Source organism: Pteropus medius, unplaced genomic scaffold, assembly GCF_902729225.1.
Source record: "Pteropus medius unplaced genomic scaffold, Ma_sr-lr_union100, whole genome shotgun sequence".
NCBI lineage: Eukaryota > Metazoa > Chordata > Mammalia > Chiroptera > Pteropodidae > Pteropus > Pteropus medius.
In genome coordinates this window covers 25474379-25489155 of record NW_024344378.1, presented here as the reverse complement: position 1 = coordinate 25489155, position 14777 = coordinate 25474379, and the positions used below count along the sequence as shown (strand labels likewise).

Genomic DNA, 14777 nt, shown 5'->3' with positions numbered 1-14777 from the left:
ATCTTCTAGAAGACATGCTGTCTTTGGTGTTGGCCTAGAGCCGCACTGGGTTGCTGCTGTCACTCATTACTTGAGCAGATCTCCATGCTCCCCTGGACAGCCCTCCCACTGATGGTATACTGTCCTGTAGTTAAAGGAGTGAAGAAGGAAAGAACCCAGACTGCCTGGGTTCAAATTCCAGCTCTATCATCTATTGGTTATATGACTCTGGGCGAGTTACTTACCCTTTCTCTGCCTTAATTTCTTCAACTGTAAAATGGGGTTAAGAATGTTACCTACCTTTATAGGGTTACCTTGAGAATTAAATGAGTTAATACACACAAAGCATTTAAAATAATGCTGTGCATAGAATAAATACTTTTAGTGACAGTTAATTTTTATTATTTATTATATTAGCCTCCGTTTGACCTGCTGGCCTAGATTTGGCAGCACATGTATAAAGGGTTTATGGCCAAGTGGTATGCCATGGCATTTCATCCACTGAGACCCAGAAGTTGAGAAACTGCATCTTTCCCAACTCCACCCACAGCTACAACAAACAGCTACGTGTCAAAGGTGAAATGTTTTTATTTGGGTTTACCATAGAGGTTGAATAGAGTTTCATGACATTTATCCATATAAAATAGCATAACAGTGGTTGCCAGCATAAATAAGAATGACTCTGTTCTAACTGTTTTTATAATGCACAGTCCTTTTCGTTGATTACAAGTAAGAATATGAAGTCAAGATGCAGAAATTTTCAAATTCAATATCAGCAATTTCCAAAAATTGAATTATACAGCTAAGGACACATACAAAAAAGATGATTTGTAAATGGAACCAGCCACCTTGAAAAATATCTTGATAAAAAATATCTTGAAAAATATCTTGATAAAAAATATCTTGACATGATATCCTGCAATGACCAGGACAGCCCCCAACAAGAATGAATCATGATAAAAATTTTAATACTTCAAAAGATAACAATATAAAAATATTGCCAGTTGGCCTGACTTTCCAGGAGCTAGACTCTCTGGGAATGGCTGGGCCTTGGTGAAGTAGTACAACCTGCCTCTGGAATGCAATCTCAGACACAAACAAAATCACCCTTAATTCTGGTCCATAAACACAGACAGGATTCCATCATTGCTGGGTGATTCTCGAAAAGAAGCCTTTGCTTTCATTATGCATTTGGCCTCACAATCTTCATTGACAAATAGTTCTGAAAAGGAAGCAGAAACAGTGTTAAAAAAATATATATATATACATATATGTTAGGGTTTCTCATATATATACATATATGTTAGGGTTTGTCATTATTGACATTTAGGACTAGATGATTCCTTCTTGTTGGGGGCTGTCCTGGTCATTGCAGGCTATTTAGCAGCATTTCTGGTCTCTCCTCTGCTCACTAGATGACAGGAGTGCCACCCCTAGTTGTGACAATCAAAATGTCTCTAGATTTTGCCAAACACCCTCTGTGGGGTGGGGGTGGGGGTGAGGGTGGGAGGTCGCAAAATATTTCCCAGTTGAGAACCACTGATCTAAATCAATAGAATTTAAATCAAGAAAAAGAAATAACTACGAAAAGTTTTTTAAACTGTCAAGGCAGATTGGACTACCCACAACTAGAAAATAATGTGCATGTACTCAGTTAACAGACTGAAAGTATTATATTGGGGAAAATGAAGACGTAAAATCTCTGCTATTGTGGTTGTATGGCTATGCTACTCAACATAAACTATATAATAATAATAATAATCTATATTATTACTAATTTGAATTGAAGTAAGAATTTGAATGCCAGGACTTTTCCTTCTTTATTTGGCAAAATGGTCTTAAATGCCCCCTCCTTGTTCAAATCATCCTCATCAATGGGCTCTTATGGCCATTGGTTCATATCTCTGTAACAGCTTGCCTCTCATAGTAAGTTACTTGTTCACATGTTAGGTCGTCCTCAGGCTATAAACCACTTATGGGCAGAAATCATGCCTTGGTCATGTCTACACCCCAATTTCCAGCCTATAGTAGATGCTCAATAAAGTCCTTGAATGGAGAAATGAAGATACTACTTGTAGGCACACTGGCAAACTCCCCATCTGGACTCCCATTATGATTGGGGTGATAAAGGGAAATTTAAGGCAGAGGTTATATGATGTGGGCCTTAAAGAATGAATAAGGTGTTGATAGAAAAGACACGGGCAAAGGAACAGCACTGGCAAAGGCACAGCATTGGCAAAGACATCCTGGCAGGTAAGGGCAATACTTTTTTTCGGGGGGCCAACTATTTAGTTTGGGTGCAGTTCAGGGTTTGTGTAGACCTATAAGAATCCTAGATCTGGGGATCTGTGAATGCTAGGACAAGGAGTCTGAAGGCAGGAAGATTAGTTAGAAATGCTTGCTATAGTCCAGACATATGTTGCTGAAGGCCAAGTGATTTCTCCTAGAATTCCTGAAATCCAAAGTTTTTTCAGGCCATGAAGTTTTGCTCGAAATTCATGAAACTCTAAGAATACAAGTCTAACCAGAGGACACATCACTTTAAATTTCCAAAGGCTGAACTGTTGTGTGCCACCACAACTGCTACATAGGTCATTCTGAACAGCAATAAATGCAAGTACCCAGTTAGATGACCAACCACAATTCACACACACAAAAAGCCAAGACAAGGGGCAAAGGACTCTCACCGGTAAGGAGTACAGGAGCACGGCCACGAAGAGCAGCAGGATCAGCAGGATCAGCAGGCCGATGATGACCCACTTAAAGCGGCGCCACACAATGAACTTCATGGTCTTACACGGGTTGGTGAACCAGAGGAAGGAGGTTTCTGGTCGGCTGTGTTGCAAAGAAATGGTTTTACCTACCCAGCTCGGGAGGGACATATATTTTACTTCCAAGAATAACACAGTTTAAAGAATAATTAATGACATTTATAAAGTCAAGAAAAGATAGTATTCTCCTTAGTTGGCTGAGAAAGATTCTTGAAACTTTCATAGTTTCCTAAGATCCTGAAGGCATACTGGATTTTGGTTTCATGGGAAAGGACAATGGTTAAAATGAAGCCAGATCACCAACCTCTCCACCCCCACCCCCGACTATTAAGTACTAAATTAGAAGGACAACAGTTAATCCATTCCATTAAGCCAATTGGAATGGGGGGCTTTCAGACTGCAGGTGTTTGGGGGATCAGACAACGCTGAGAACAAAGAGGGCTCTCACTTTGGTGGGTCCAGCTTGGGGTTCATGTTGGGTTCATCCCGTCCCTTCCCAGCTGGCCTCTCATCGGCCTCCTTCTCATTGAGGACTTCCAACGTCATCTCCACTTTCCCCTTCAGTAAAGCAGAACAGGTTAAACACATGACATCACGTTTCATAAATATTTTCACTTCAACCCAAGGAGTATTCCCCAAGCAATGATTTTTATTCTTGTAAAACAATCCTTAGATTGCCTTAAATTTTCCTCAAGAGATTTCATCACATTTCCTCTTTCGTGTGTTTCTGAGTTTCCTTGTGGGAAACCCAGAGGACAAATTGCTTCCCCTCCTCCCTGTTCCCTGCTTCTCATTCACTATGTCCCTGTCACTCTAACTTTCTTGCACCAATCACCTTGCTGTCCCACACACCTTTCTTTGTAATTTTACTTGGATCCAGATCAACCTGAATACTGCTAATAACAGTATCTAATATGTGTTGAGCATTAACTGTAAGCTCCAAGAGAGATTATATGCTTTATGTTTACTTAATGAACATTAGCTGAATAAATGAGTGAATGAATGAATGCTGCCTCCCTGTTCACAGGTTCCTGAGTGATGCACTGGGTGCTGCACTGCTTAAGCCTTCTTTATGGAAAATCTTATGTCATGCTCATGGCAACTCTCTGAACAGATTCAAAAAATAGGCTTGGAGAGATGGAGCACCTTGCCACAGTCAGACACCCAGGTTGGTCTGACTCATCAGCATAGGACTTATCATCTGTGCTCTACCACCTCAATGAGGGTCAGGGTCAGGGTCAGGGTTCTCAGATGGTTGGTGACCTAGTCAGCCTATGAAGCAGATACTGCTATTATCCTCATGTGAACATGACGACATTGAGCCTGAAAGAAATCTAGAAACTTGCCCCCTTGTATAGCCAGGCTTAACTAAGCTTGTAACAGACTTTCTAGAACCCCGGAAGGCTGACTGGGTCACCAACCATGTGAGAACCCTGACCCTGACCCTGACCCTAATCCTCATTGAGGTGGTAGAGCACAGACGATAAGTCCTATGCTGATGAGTCAGACCAACCTGGGTGTCTGACTGTGGCAAGGTGCTCCATCTCTCCAAGCCTGCTTTGTGAATCTGTAAAATGGGGATAATGTCTATTTGATGGGGCTGTCGGCAGAACTAAATGAGATTATATGCAAAATCACCTATAGTGGCAGAAAGCAGATAAGTGATTTCCTATGCCAGCACAGGTGGGGAGCAATGGACGGCAAAGGACATGAGGAAACTTTTCAGGTAATGGGAATATTTTGGATCTTGATTGTGGTGGTTTCATGAGCGTATACATCTGTCAGAACTCATCAAAGTGTGTGCTCTGAATGAGTTCAGTTTAAGTTTATTTATGTAAATTATACCTCAAAGTCATTTTAAAAAACAAGGATATGAATGTAAGGTGTTTAGCATGTTGTCTGGTTCATAATCAGTGAAGTAAAATGTTAACTATTACTAATAATACATGACAAATTAGGTGGTCTTTTGTGATATAGCATGGCAACCTGCACTCTTGCTTTTACATCAAAATATATTTTGAGTTCTCCAAACCTGCTTGCAAGTTATGGCCTTCTTTTTTCAGTGGTTGTTAGTACTCCCTGCTCCCTGCTTCCTCCATCTTTTTTTTTTTTTAATGAAAACAGCTCAAAAGTGAAGTTCTCCTTTCTGGACTGAATTGTATTGGTAGCTCAGTGTAAATTAGCCTACCTGGTAAAGGCAAGTCCTAAAGAAATACACTGCATCCACTCTGGCTCCCAGTTTTTTGACAATTCAAATCTCCCCATCTTCCATTCAACCCCAAACATATGCTCCAGGCATCTGCCACCTCCTCTTGTGATCCCGAGTACGAACCATTCCTATAACCTAAAGTCCCACCAATTCAACACTTCCGGAGTAAATCTATTGATAAAGGGCAAACCCCAGATGATAAAAAGCCTAAACAACCCCCAACCAGGAAATGCTCATACAGCCATCACACGGGAGCCATCTTTGTCTGTGTAGCACGGCCACCATCCTTTCATGGACTTCTGTTCAAAAAGTGAGGCAGTTTTCACTTTGAGGGGGTTCATAGCTTTGAGGTCTGGAATCATGTTCAAATTGCATTTCTCTGATGATTTTGCGGGAATGATGGTCTGATGCAAATCAAGTTCCAGGAAACCTAGCCAAGGAAACAATAAACTCCAATAAACTTCAAGTGGATCATTCTGTTGTTTACCTGGGAACACAATGTTCCCTGTCAGAAGAGAGGCACACAGTGATTTTGAACAGGTGATGAGTGAGTTAAAGAACCCTGGTAGACAATGAGAATTCTTCCCAGATAGGACAGAAAGTGGCAGAAGAAATATTTTTCTATCACTCTGCATCTCAAAAAAAAAAAAACAAACAAAAACACATGTTTTATTTCTCAAAGACAGGAGCATAAGCAGAGTTCTATAAATTCAAAAACACTAAACATCTATAGACAAAATTTCCATTCAACCTGAATTTGAACTTTGCTCGTATTAGTTCTGAACTGCCCTAAACACAGTCATTTGGCTTTGGGTAAAGACTCCTGGTACTTGGGACACTCCAAGGAACAGTCATGTTCAAGTCTTTCCTACTGTATCCCCAAAAACAGGAGCTTGAGAAGGAAAGTGACAACTCAACAGGAAATTCTCACCAGGAACTAGGAAGCCCACATCAGGGTACCTGGAGAAGCACATTATTTTCTTCCACGATGTGAGGCATTAACACTTTAGTAGCACTTTAACTGACTGTCTTTTGGGCTTGGGAATTCCCATGAGCCCTTTCCCTAAGAAAATGGTATATGTGATGTCAGGTAAAGGCTACAGGCCACTTGGACAAAGAGTTGGTCTTCGACGGTGGCTGCAGAAACTGCTCTTCATCTTAGAATGGATCCATAGCCCACAATTTACTCAGCTTTTCTTGAGCTAATGCTTGCTTTTATCTCGTCTCTCCTTTGGGCAATAATAACTACAGCCATTTGTCCCTTAGCTCTTTTGAAATATACTCATTCTCTTTATTTATTGTCAGACTATTTTGTTTAAATTCGAAGGGAAAACCCCACCACTATTCTGGAATTAAGTGCCCATAAACTTTATAAGTTAGCATATTTGCACACTTATTTGTATGTTCAACTCTTCTTAAACACCAAGTCAAAGCCACTATACTTGGTGCTATGAGGAGTAAAGGGTTGAATAAGACATAGCCACTGACCACTGTGGGCTTTTCCTCTGCCAGGAAAGATGCTCTGGAAGCAGGGAGATGTGTTGGGGACTACTGTAACAGTTGCCTAAGAGAAAATGAGGTCTGAACTGGCAAGTGGCAGAGATCATGGAAATAAGAAAATAAATGTGCGCGATAAAGCAGATTATATTGTTAGGACTGAGTCGGAGGAAAAAGAGGAGGACCCACAGAGGACTCTGAGTGCTTTCACCTGGGTGGCTGGGACAATGAAGGGGCTGTGAATAGCAAAAGAAGTTCATGAGGACACAAGGTATGAGGTCAGGGAAGAAAAGCTGAGTTTGATTTCATGATAAATTTGAGGCGCTAGCCAAACAAAGGTGAATGTTTCTGGTGGGGAATTGGGAATAATCATCACAACAGTTCTTTTTTTTTCCTGAATTGTAATTGACATATAACATTGTGTAAGTTTAAGATGTATGGCATGTTGATTTGATACATTTATATACTGTGGTATGAGTCATCATAATAGTTTCTTATTACTATATGTCAGGCACTGAGGGTGGTCAGGCTACATACACACCCTGGTTCAGGAGTCATACCCTGCTGAAAGGTGAAAGTTGAAGCTATACCTTCAACTGAGGTGGGTAAATCACCGAGGGGGTCTGGAGAAGAGCCAAAGACCCCGGAGAAGGCAAAGGCCTGTATTTAAAGAGTTGGGGGAAGAAACAGAGCCAACCAATGAGACAGACCCAAGGCCTGGGAGAGAGAAAATCAGAACAGCTCTGTGCTGTTGGGTGTGGAGAGGTATGTGCTGAGAAATGGAGGGGCCAAGGGTGATGGGATGTTTAACAAGTGCCTTTAGCCACAGAAAAGGATGGATGGACCTAGGGGAAGAACAATGGCTGAGGACATTAGGGGACCTCAGTCACTTTTGAGAGCAGCGTGAAGGAGGAAGGAACCAATTCTGAGGTGATGAAGAGAGAGAGAGTGGGTGGTTTGGAAGTGGAGACAAAGGTGTGGCATCCTTTTGTGCAAATAGGATTTGAGTCTTAATAGGATGGCAGGAGCTGGTACAAGAACCTCCACGGGGGCTCTTTATAGAGGATGGGGACCACAGAAAGGTGTGACATTTACTTTGCCCACTACTTAGAGGACCTGAGACAAGGGACGGGCAGGCTACACTGCCCAGAGGCCATCCAGGTAATTCGGGACATCCACCCCGAATTACCCAAAGTATTAGAGATTTAAATAATTAATTCCAGGTTTTAATTGATTTCACTAATTCCAGGTACAATTTCTTAGAGAAAAGTATCCAAATGTAAGCCCTACCCAAGTAGTCATCCAGAGAAAACTTGTCATTATCCCATATCTGAATGATCAGTCTGGGTGGCACCCGAAATTCAGTTTGGTCAATACTCCAGAAGTGCTCCTAAAATGACAAGAGAAACAGACAAACCAAATTACACTGACTGCTGGATTCTAAAACCCTCCCCTTGGAAACACCCAGCATCAAGGCATGGGGCCGTCTCTCTCCTTTACATCTCCACCCCTCTACTCCCTCCCCTTAGTTCTACCCCTCCACCCCAAGTGTATGGAAGACAGTTGGGCTCCCCAGGACATCTCAAGGCCACCAGCTAGGTGACAAAAAGGATGTCCCAGGCAATTCCCAAGCAGAAGGCTTCCTGCCACGTTCCTATCAGTGTGACTTCCTGCTACCGCTCCTGGGGTTTGGGGAATGACTATTTCTCCCCGCCAACCCCCACCCCAGAAGACCACTATGTCTTGCTTAGATTGTTCTCCCAAAGCCAGGCTGTGCTAGTCTGGCCCACAATAGCACCTGCCAGGGGGTCACTTCTGCTCAGCCACCTTCTGCACATCCCACAGACCTTCCGCCCACCCCACACAACTGCCAAGCACTCCCACTTCGCTGGGGCACAGGTTTTACTCTTTTATCAGTGCATATTCATCTTGGCGTTTTTGGCTTTTGAAAAATATTGCTGGGTTTTACATGCTGTGGTCATCTGAGACCCCCAGATCCCTCATCACAGAGTTAGGTGGAGGGAGGACTGGGCATCCTCCACGTTCTCACCTCTGGTCTCTGCTCTGCCTGGGCACATTAGTCAAGAATAACAAAACCTCCATAGCCCAATTATACCTAAGTTCCTCTGGCCCCAGAAGAAGGAGAATTTCCCCAATACTTCATGAAACTGAAGGAAGATGTTTGAGTTGTTTTTTGTTTTTCAGATAATATTCCAGGAGTGTTCCTCCTTGCAGGGCTCAACGGGCCTGGTTCTGAGAGGCTGGGAAGCCCACTCTGCTATTGTCTGGCTCCGCCTGACGATTTGTGTGAGATCATGCTCCAATTACCACTCAGGGCACAGGGGTGGTGGTGGTGGTGGGGGGCGGGTGTCCAGTTTCAGATGTAGGTAGATAGGAAAGGTAACTTAAGGCCTACCTGACCCCAAGTCCTCCACCTTCCCCTCCCCAGTCTGCCTCACCATCTGAAAATGTGCATGATATGACACCAGGTTGAACTCCGTGTCTCCAGAAAGTGCCCTTTGAAAGCATTCCATCTCACCTGGCACAGAAAAATGTTCACTACAGCCCCAGCACTGGCCAGGTGTGACATGAGGCAGGTATATTTTTATCAGATGTGGGGACCGGAGGTGACCAGGAAGAGCTAGGGTAAGTTTATAGAACACGGGTCGGGGTAGGAATGGGATGGAGGGGCCTATAAAAGACATCTGTTATTATTGCCTGCCTTGGGTTCGGGCCCCTTTTTTGGGAGGAAAGGACCTAAATTTTTCTTGGCGACTCCTCTCCTCTGATCCATGCAATTTGGGAAGAAATAATTCTATCCCTAACTCCAGAGTCAGGCCAGTCAGCACTGCGTCTCTAGGCAGCAGTTCAGGGATAAGCACATGACCCCAAACAGGCAGAGATGCTGAAGCCCAATTCCAGATGCCTGGTTGGCGCCATTGGGGATTTGTTCTCTTTCTGCTGAGGTTGCTGAGAGTGCAGGACCCTGGCAGCCATTTTGCCCCCACCAGGGAACGAGGCCCACAGAAGAAGGCACAGCAGAGGGGAGGAGAAAGTGAGAGCAATTTCTAAAGACATCGGTTCAACCTGGAATCCAGGCATTCCATAAGTCAGTCATCTCTGGACTTTTTAGTAATATGAACCAACAAATCACTTTTTTTGGTACAAGCCAGTTTGAGTTGAGCTCTGTAACAGAGAGTCTTATAAATTAAGACGACTGGGAATCTGAACAGAAGTGCTTCTAAAAGGGAAATTTTACCTACTTTAATATTTTGACTCTGTTTGTAAAACAGTTCTGCTTATCATGGGAAGAAATCAGTCTCCCTGTGACATATACTTGGGTTATTGTATATATTGATATAAAACCCTCACGTCTATCTACCCTTTATCAGGTCCTTGCCACCAACATATTAGGGGAAGGAAAGTTTTGTTCTTTATACTTTCAACTACACAGATAGTTGTCATAACTGCGTGACCGTGAGCAGGTATCTACACCTCTGTGGGTCTCAGAGTCCCCATCTGTACCAAGAAGGAGCTGGACTCATGACTGCGGAGGTGCTGAGCAGCTCCGACATTCTCTGAGTATCTGCATTAAGGAAGACCCATAACATCCACTTCCCACTGGCATATTTCAGAGCTCACTTTTTTAGCAACAATACAGAGTTGTTCAGCTGGGAGGTAGTCAAATGGGAAAACAAATCTCCAGTTAAAATTCCCTTCGCCATCCAAGGACCTGTAATGGACATCTGTTTTCTGTTTGTTTTCTTCATTGCCAGGAATCCAGCTGAAAAGCAGAGGCAAACAGACTTAGCTTCGTGTGATTGACAGGCAATCTAGCCGCAAAACTGTGCAGTGATTAGGCGAGTGAAGGGCAGGAGAATTAATGCACTTTTCTTGGGCAGCTTCCAGTTATTGACGGAGCTAGGGGCTGATTTATGAAGGGGAGGCGCTCTGCTGCATTCAACACAAGTTGTAGCCAAATAAAATATAATTCCTCTAAAACCAAAGCAGGAAACCCTTTAGACTTCAGTTAACAGGGATAAGGTGAAATTTTCTGGAAAGTATCAACAACTTCGCTTCTATTTTGGGAATGTTGGAGCTTGCTGGCTATCATTTGAGTCTTCATAAGTATAACTCATCAGTGTCTGTCATCACTGCTGATAGGCTCAATGAATTTAAGTTAGTTCTGTTTTAGCATTTCCTTTTCCATATTTTACTTAAGCAAACAAAACAGGCACGGCTCAAATAATCTTACAGCTTCCTTTTTTTATTATTCCTAGAGTCACTCTGATCATATTAATGAGACTAGCAAGGGAGATGTAAGCTGTTATTTTCATATGCATATCTATGAAAATTCATTTCCATAAACAATTTAACATCTTAACTTTTGACATTTGAAAAGTTTCTTTTGACTCGTGCCTGGCACATAGCATACATTAATTAAATATCTGATGAAGGAATGAATGAATGAACTGCTCGGGAAGAAGTTGTCACATCTGCCTGCTATTGGAAAGACTCCCAGTTTGGAAGCAGAGGAAACACTGAATTTTAGGCTGGTAAAGTGGTTGAATGCATGGTTCTCAACACTGACTGCACATTAAAATTGCATTGGAATCAACTAGGGAGCTTTTAAAAATATTGATGCCTGGACCCCACAGACGGAGGTTCTTGGTAGGAGGCAGGCCTGTCTGTGAACTTGCTCTGCCACTGACTCTCTAAGCTTCATTTCTCTTCTATAAAATGAGGTTAATGATATGTGCTCCCGTCACACGGCCCACATGAGGACAGAATGAGGGATCATGGCTTAGAAGGGCCAGAGTGGGAAAGGGGAAACCCTTAACTTATGTTTACGATGATCTTCTATGAACCAGGCACTTAGCATGTCTTATTTTATTCTTCCCGACTATACAACTATCTCCATTTCACAGATGAGGAGACTGAGGTTCAGAGAGCCTATCTAACTTAAAGGTCACACAGCCAGTAATGGATGGAATTGAATATAACTCCTAGTCTGTGTAACTCTGAAGTCCAAGCTCTTTACTCTGCCTCCAAGGACCATGGAGAATAGAAAGTCATGTGCTCATTAGTAGTGGTATTAATATCAATCAACGACAATAGTTTTACCTTTTGCTGGTCAATTAGCTGACTAGTTAACTTAGCTGAAAGATTCATTTTGACAATTAACTTTTAAGCTTTTAAACTAACTCATCAAAGAGAGTCCACGCTCTCTGGCTGGGCCCTTAGCGGCTTTGCTTCCTGACCCACCCCCAAAATGTCACCACCATCTTCCCCCAGACTGCTCACCACCTGCAGCTCTTCCATCTCTCTCTCTCTCTTTTGTTTTTTTTGGTGAATCTTTTCACATTTAATTTAAATCTAAATCTTTTCACATTTTAATTTTAAAACAATTTCCCTACTCTAAGTACATGTATGTGTACACATGTGCATAACTTTATGCAATGCCCATAAGTGTGTAGTACTATGCATGTTATTTTTGCATTATTCATTTTTTCACTCATAGTACTTAGATTAATTCCAAATGTGACATGGTACCGTAGGCTTCACTTTATTTTTTTGATTAAAGGAGTTTTCTGTCAGTCCAGTATTACTTGAGTTTGTTTCTCTGATTCGAAAAAAAAATAATGCTTATGATAGTCAAATAAATTTGCATATAGATATATGATTAGCTGGGATTAGTTTTCCTTGGGGAATGATAATAAGATTCTAAAATGAGAAAGAATAATGAAGAACTTGATGAAACATTCCCTGTTTATAGTAATCCTAAATGACAGTAATTATGTCTAACAAAGTTTTGATTGAAGGTCACTTGAGATCATAAACGAAACTTTGTTTTTTATGAATATATTACATTTCAATGAGTTTTACCTTTTTACATATCAAGGGACCTAACTTAGTCTATGTGGCATAGTAATACTACTAGCTAACACATAGTACAATGGTTAATTTTATGTGTCAATGTGACCAGCTGTAGGGTGCCCAGAGTAAACATTATTTTGGGTGTTTCTGGAAAAAACTGGAATTCGAACTGGTGGACTCAGTGAATTAGATTGCCTCCCTCAATGTGAGTGAGCATTGTCCAATCTGTTGAGGGCCTGAATAGAACACATGCAGAGGAAGGAGGAATTCACCCCTTTTTCTGCCTCACTGACTGGGCTGGGACATCTCATCTCATCTTCGCCTGACCTCAGACTTGGATTAACACCATCAGCTCCCCTGGTTCTCAGGCCTGCGAACTCATACTGAATTATACCACTGGCTTTCTCAGCTTGCACATGGCAGATGGTGGGACTTCATGGCCTCCAGATTATGGTATGGTGAGCCAATTCCTCATAGTAAGTTTCTCTCTCTTCACACACACACACACACACACACACACACGCACACACCACACTACACTCACACACACACACACACACACACGACTATTTGTTCTATTTCACTAGAGAATCCTGACTAATTAAAATACATAGTGTTTACTCTTTGCCAGGCACTATTCTAAATGCTTTCAATAACTCAGGCTTCTGATTATCCCTAAGCAGTGGGTACTCTCATTATCTCCATTTTACAGGTGAGAAACAGTGAGCTTACTAACTTGTCCAGCTGGTAGGGAAAGTACCAGGGTTTCCACCCAGTTGGTGTGACACCACAGTCTGGCTTCTTAATTGCTATGCTGTTCTGTACTCAACATCTATGATCAATGTATAACATGAAACTAATAGTGACATAAACTCTTTGTTTGGCACTGAATTATGTAAGTAACAGAATAACGAACAACTACACCACTTTACAGGCTGGACACAGGGATTCAGTAAATGTTAGTGAGTCAATGATTTAAAAAAATTCTGCTAATATTTCTTCTTTTTCGTGGACATTAGCTGTTGGTAATAAAATATATAAAAAATGAAAATTTAGAAGTTTTCCTTGTGTTTCTAAAGCTAGTCATTCAAGGTATCGAAAAGGAATAAAAATGAACTACATGACCATGAAGTCTCAGGAATAACAATTCTGCTTAATAAACTCAACAAAAACCATTTTCTTAAAAGAGAAATAGAGAAATATTTATCATTTCTTATAGTAATTAGATGCTTCTGCTCATAAACAAGATCCATACAAGTTTCTCTTTTCTTTCTGCTCTTTCTGCCTTTGTCTCCCTGGAACTTCTTAAGCAGATTGCGTTAATGAGATAAAATAGCTCCAAACAACTGAGGATCCTACAGTGAACATCTTCAATAATGAAAACTGATGAGTCTGTTTCATTCCCTGAATCTGTCAAAGGCTCTCGCATGCTAACCCTTACTTTGACATATGCCTCATTTCTCTCCTGTGATGCTTTTCTCGTCCAAATAACGTCCTTAGTATTCCAGATGATCACACGCAGGTAAAATCTGAAAAGAGCACATTTTACAGGTGCTTTGTGTTTCCTCTGGTCTCTGCTCAAGATCCCCGTCCAGCCTCTCGCGGGGTCTCAAAGATTCACCCAACACTACTTAGCTTTCAAAACGACAGATTGTGATGTTGAAGGGCCTGGAGTGTCACACAAAAGCTCTTTGGGAAAGAAGACATCCACCCACATTTAGATTTTTCCCTGGTATTCAATGAAAAGAAATCACAAAACTATAGGTGTGGAGGGCCATTGTTTTTCATTCATGTTTCTCACGGGTGGAGCCACTGCTGGGACTCGTTGTTGTGTCCATATGGGGCCAAAAAAAAAAAAAAAAAGGAGAGTAGAAGAGCAAACCAAGATGAATCTTATATCTCTTCCATGTAATTTAGGCCACCCACTCTATACTCTCACCCAGGAGTCTTTGCGGGCTGCATGTGCTCACATGTATCACAGTCGTGAGTCTTCCCCAGTTAATAAAACAAGGGGCTTCCCATTGCTAGCACAACCCCCAACACGTACAGACACATATACATAAACACGCACAAATGCACACACACATACACACTCAGACACATACACCATCTTACAACAACTTAAAGTTCAGCCCTCAACTCTCAGAACGGTTCTCAAGCCCTTACTCTATTCATCATTACGGTGTACTTGATGTCAGTCCCAGTTCTGTGACACTCAGGACTTTCTCCACGTACCTCAAGATAGACAACGAAAGTAGTATAAAATGGTATTTAATTTCGTAAAAGAAAGACTTATGACATGACACTTTCAAAGGAGAGACTCAATGACAAGAACATGACTGCTCTCCAAGCTGACATTGGCTCACTAGTGCCCACGACCTGGGAGGAAGCTTTCAGGAATGGGAAGGGTGACAGCCTGACTGACACTTGTGCTGTCATTTTGG

The 14777-nt window shown here is 41.9% G+C and overlaps 1 protein-coding gene across 1 annotated transcript in view; it reads right to left on the bottom strand.

Moving 5' to 3' along the window:
- Window positions 1-549: 549 nt before the first annotated feature.
- The window catches only part of MYOF (myoferlin), a 132962-nt gene continuing 118734 nt past the window's right edge, over window positions 550-14777 (bottom strand). The window contains exons 47-53 of the mRNA XM_039870907.1: window positions 13774-13862; window positions 10099-10241; window positions 7747-7846; window positions 5199-5389; window positions 3199-3308; window positions 2667-2814; window positions 550-1201 (exon numbers count right to left, since the gene is read on the bottom strand). Coding sequence (XP_039726841.1) covers window positions 1163-1201; window positions 2667-2814; window positions 3199-3308; window positions 5199-5389; window positions 7747-7846; window positions 10099-10241; window positions 13774-13862 — 820 coding nt within the window. The 3' untranslated portion in view covers window positions 550-1162. The remainder of the gene's footprint in view (window positions 1202-2666; window positions 2815-3198; window positions 3309-5198; window positions 5390-7746; window positions 7847-10098; window positions 10242-13773; window positions 13863-14777) is intronic.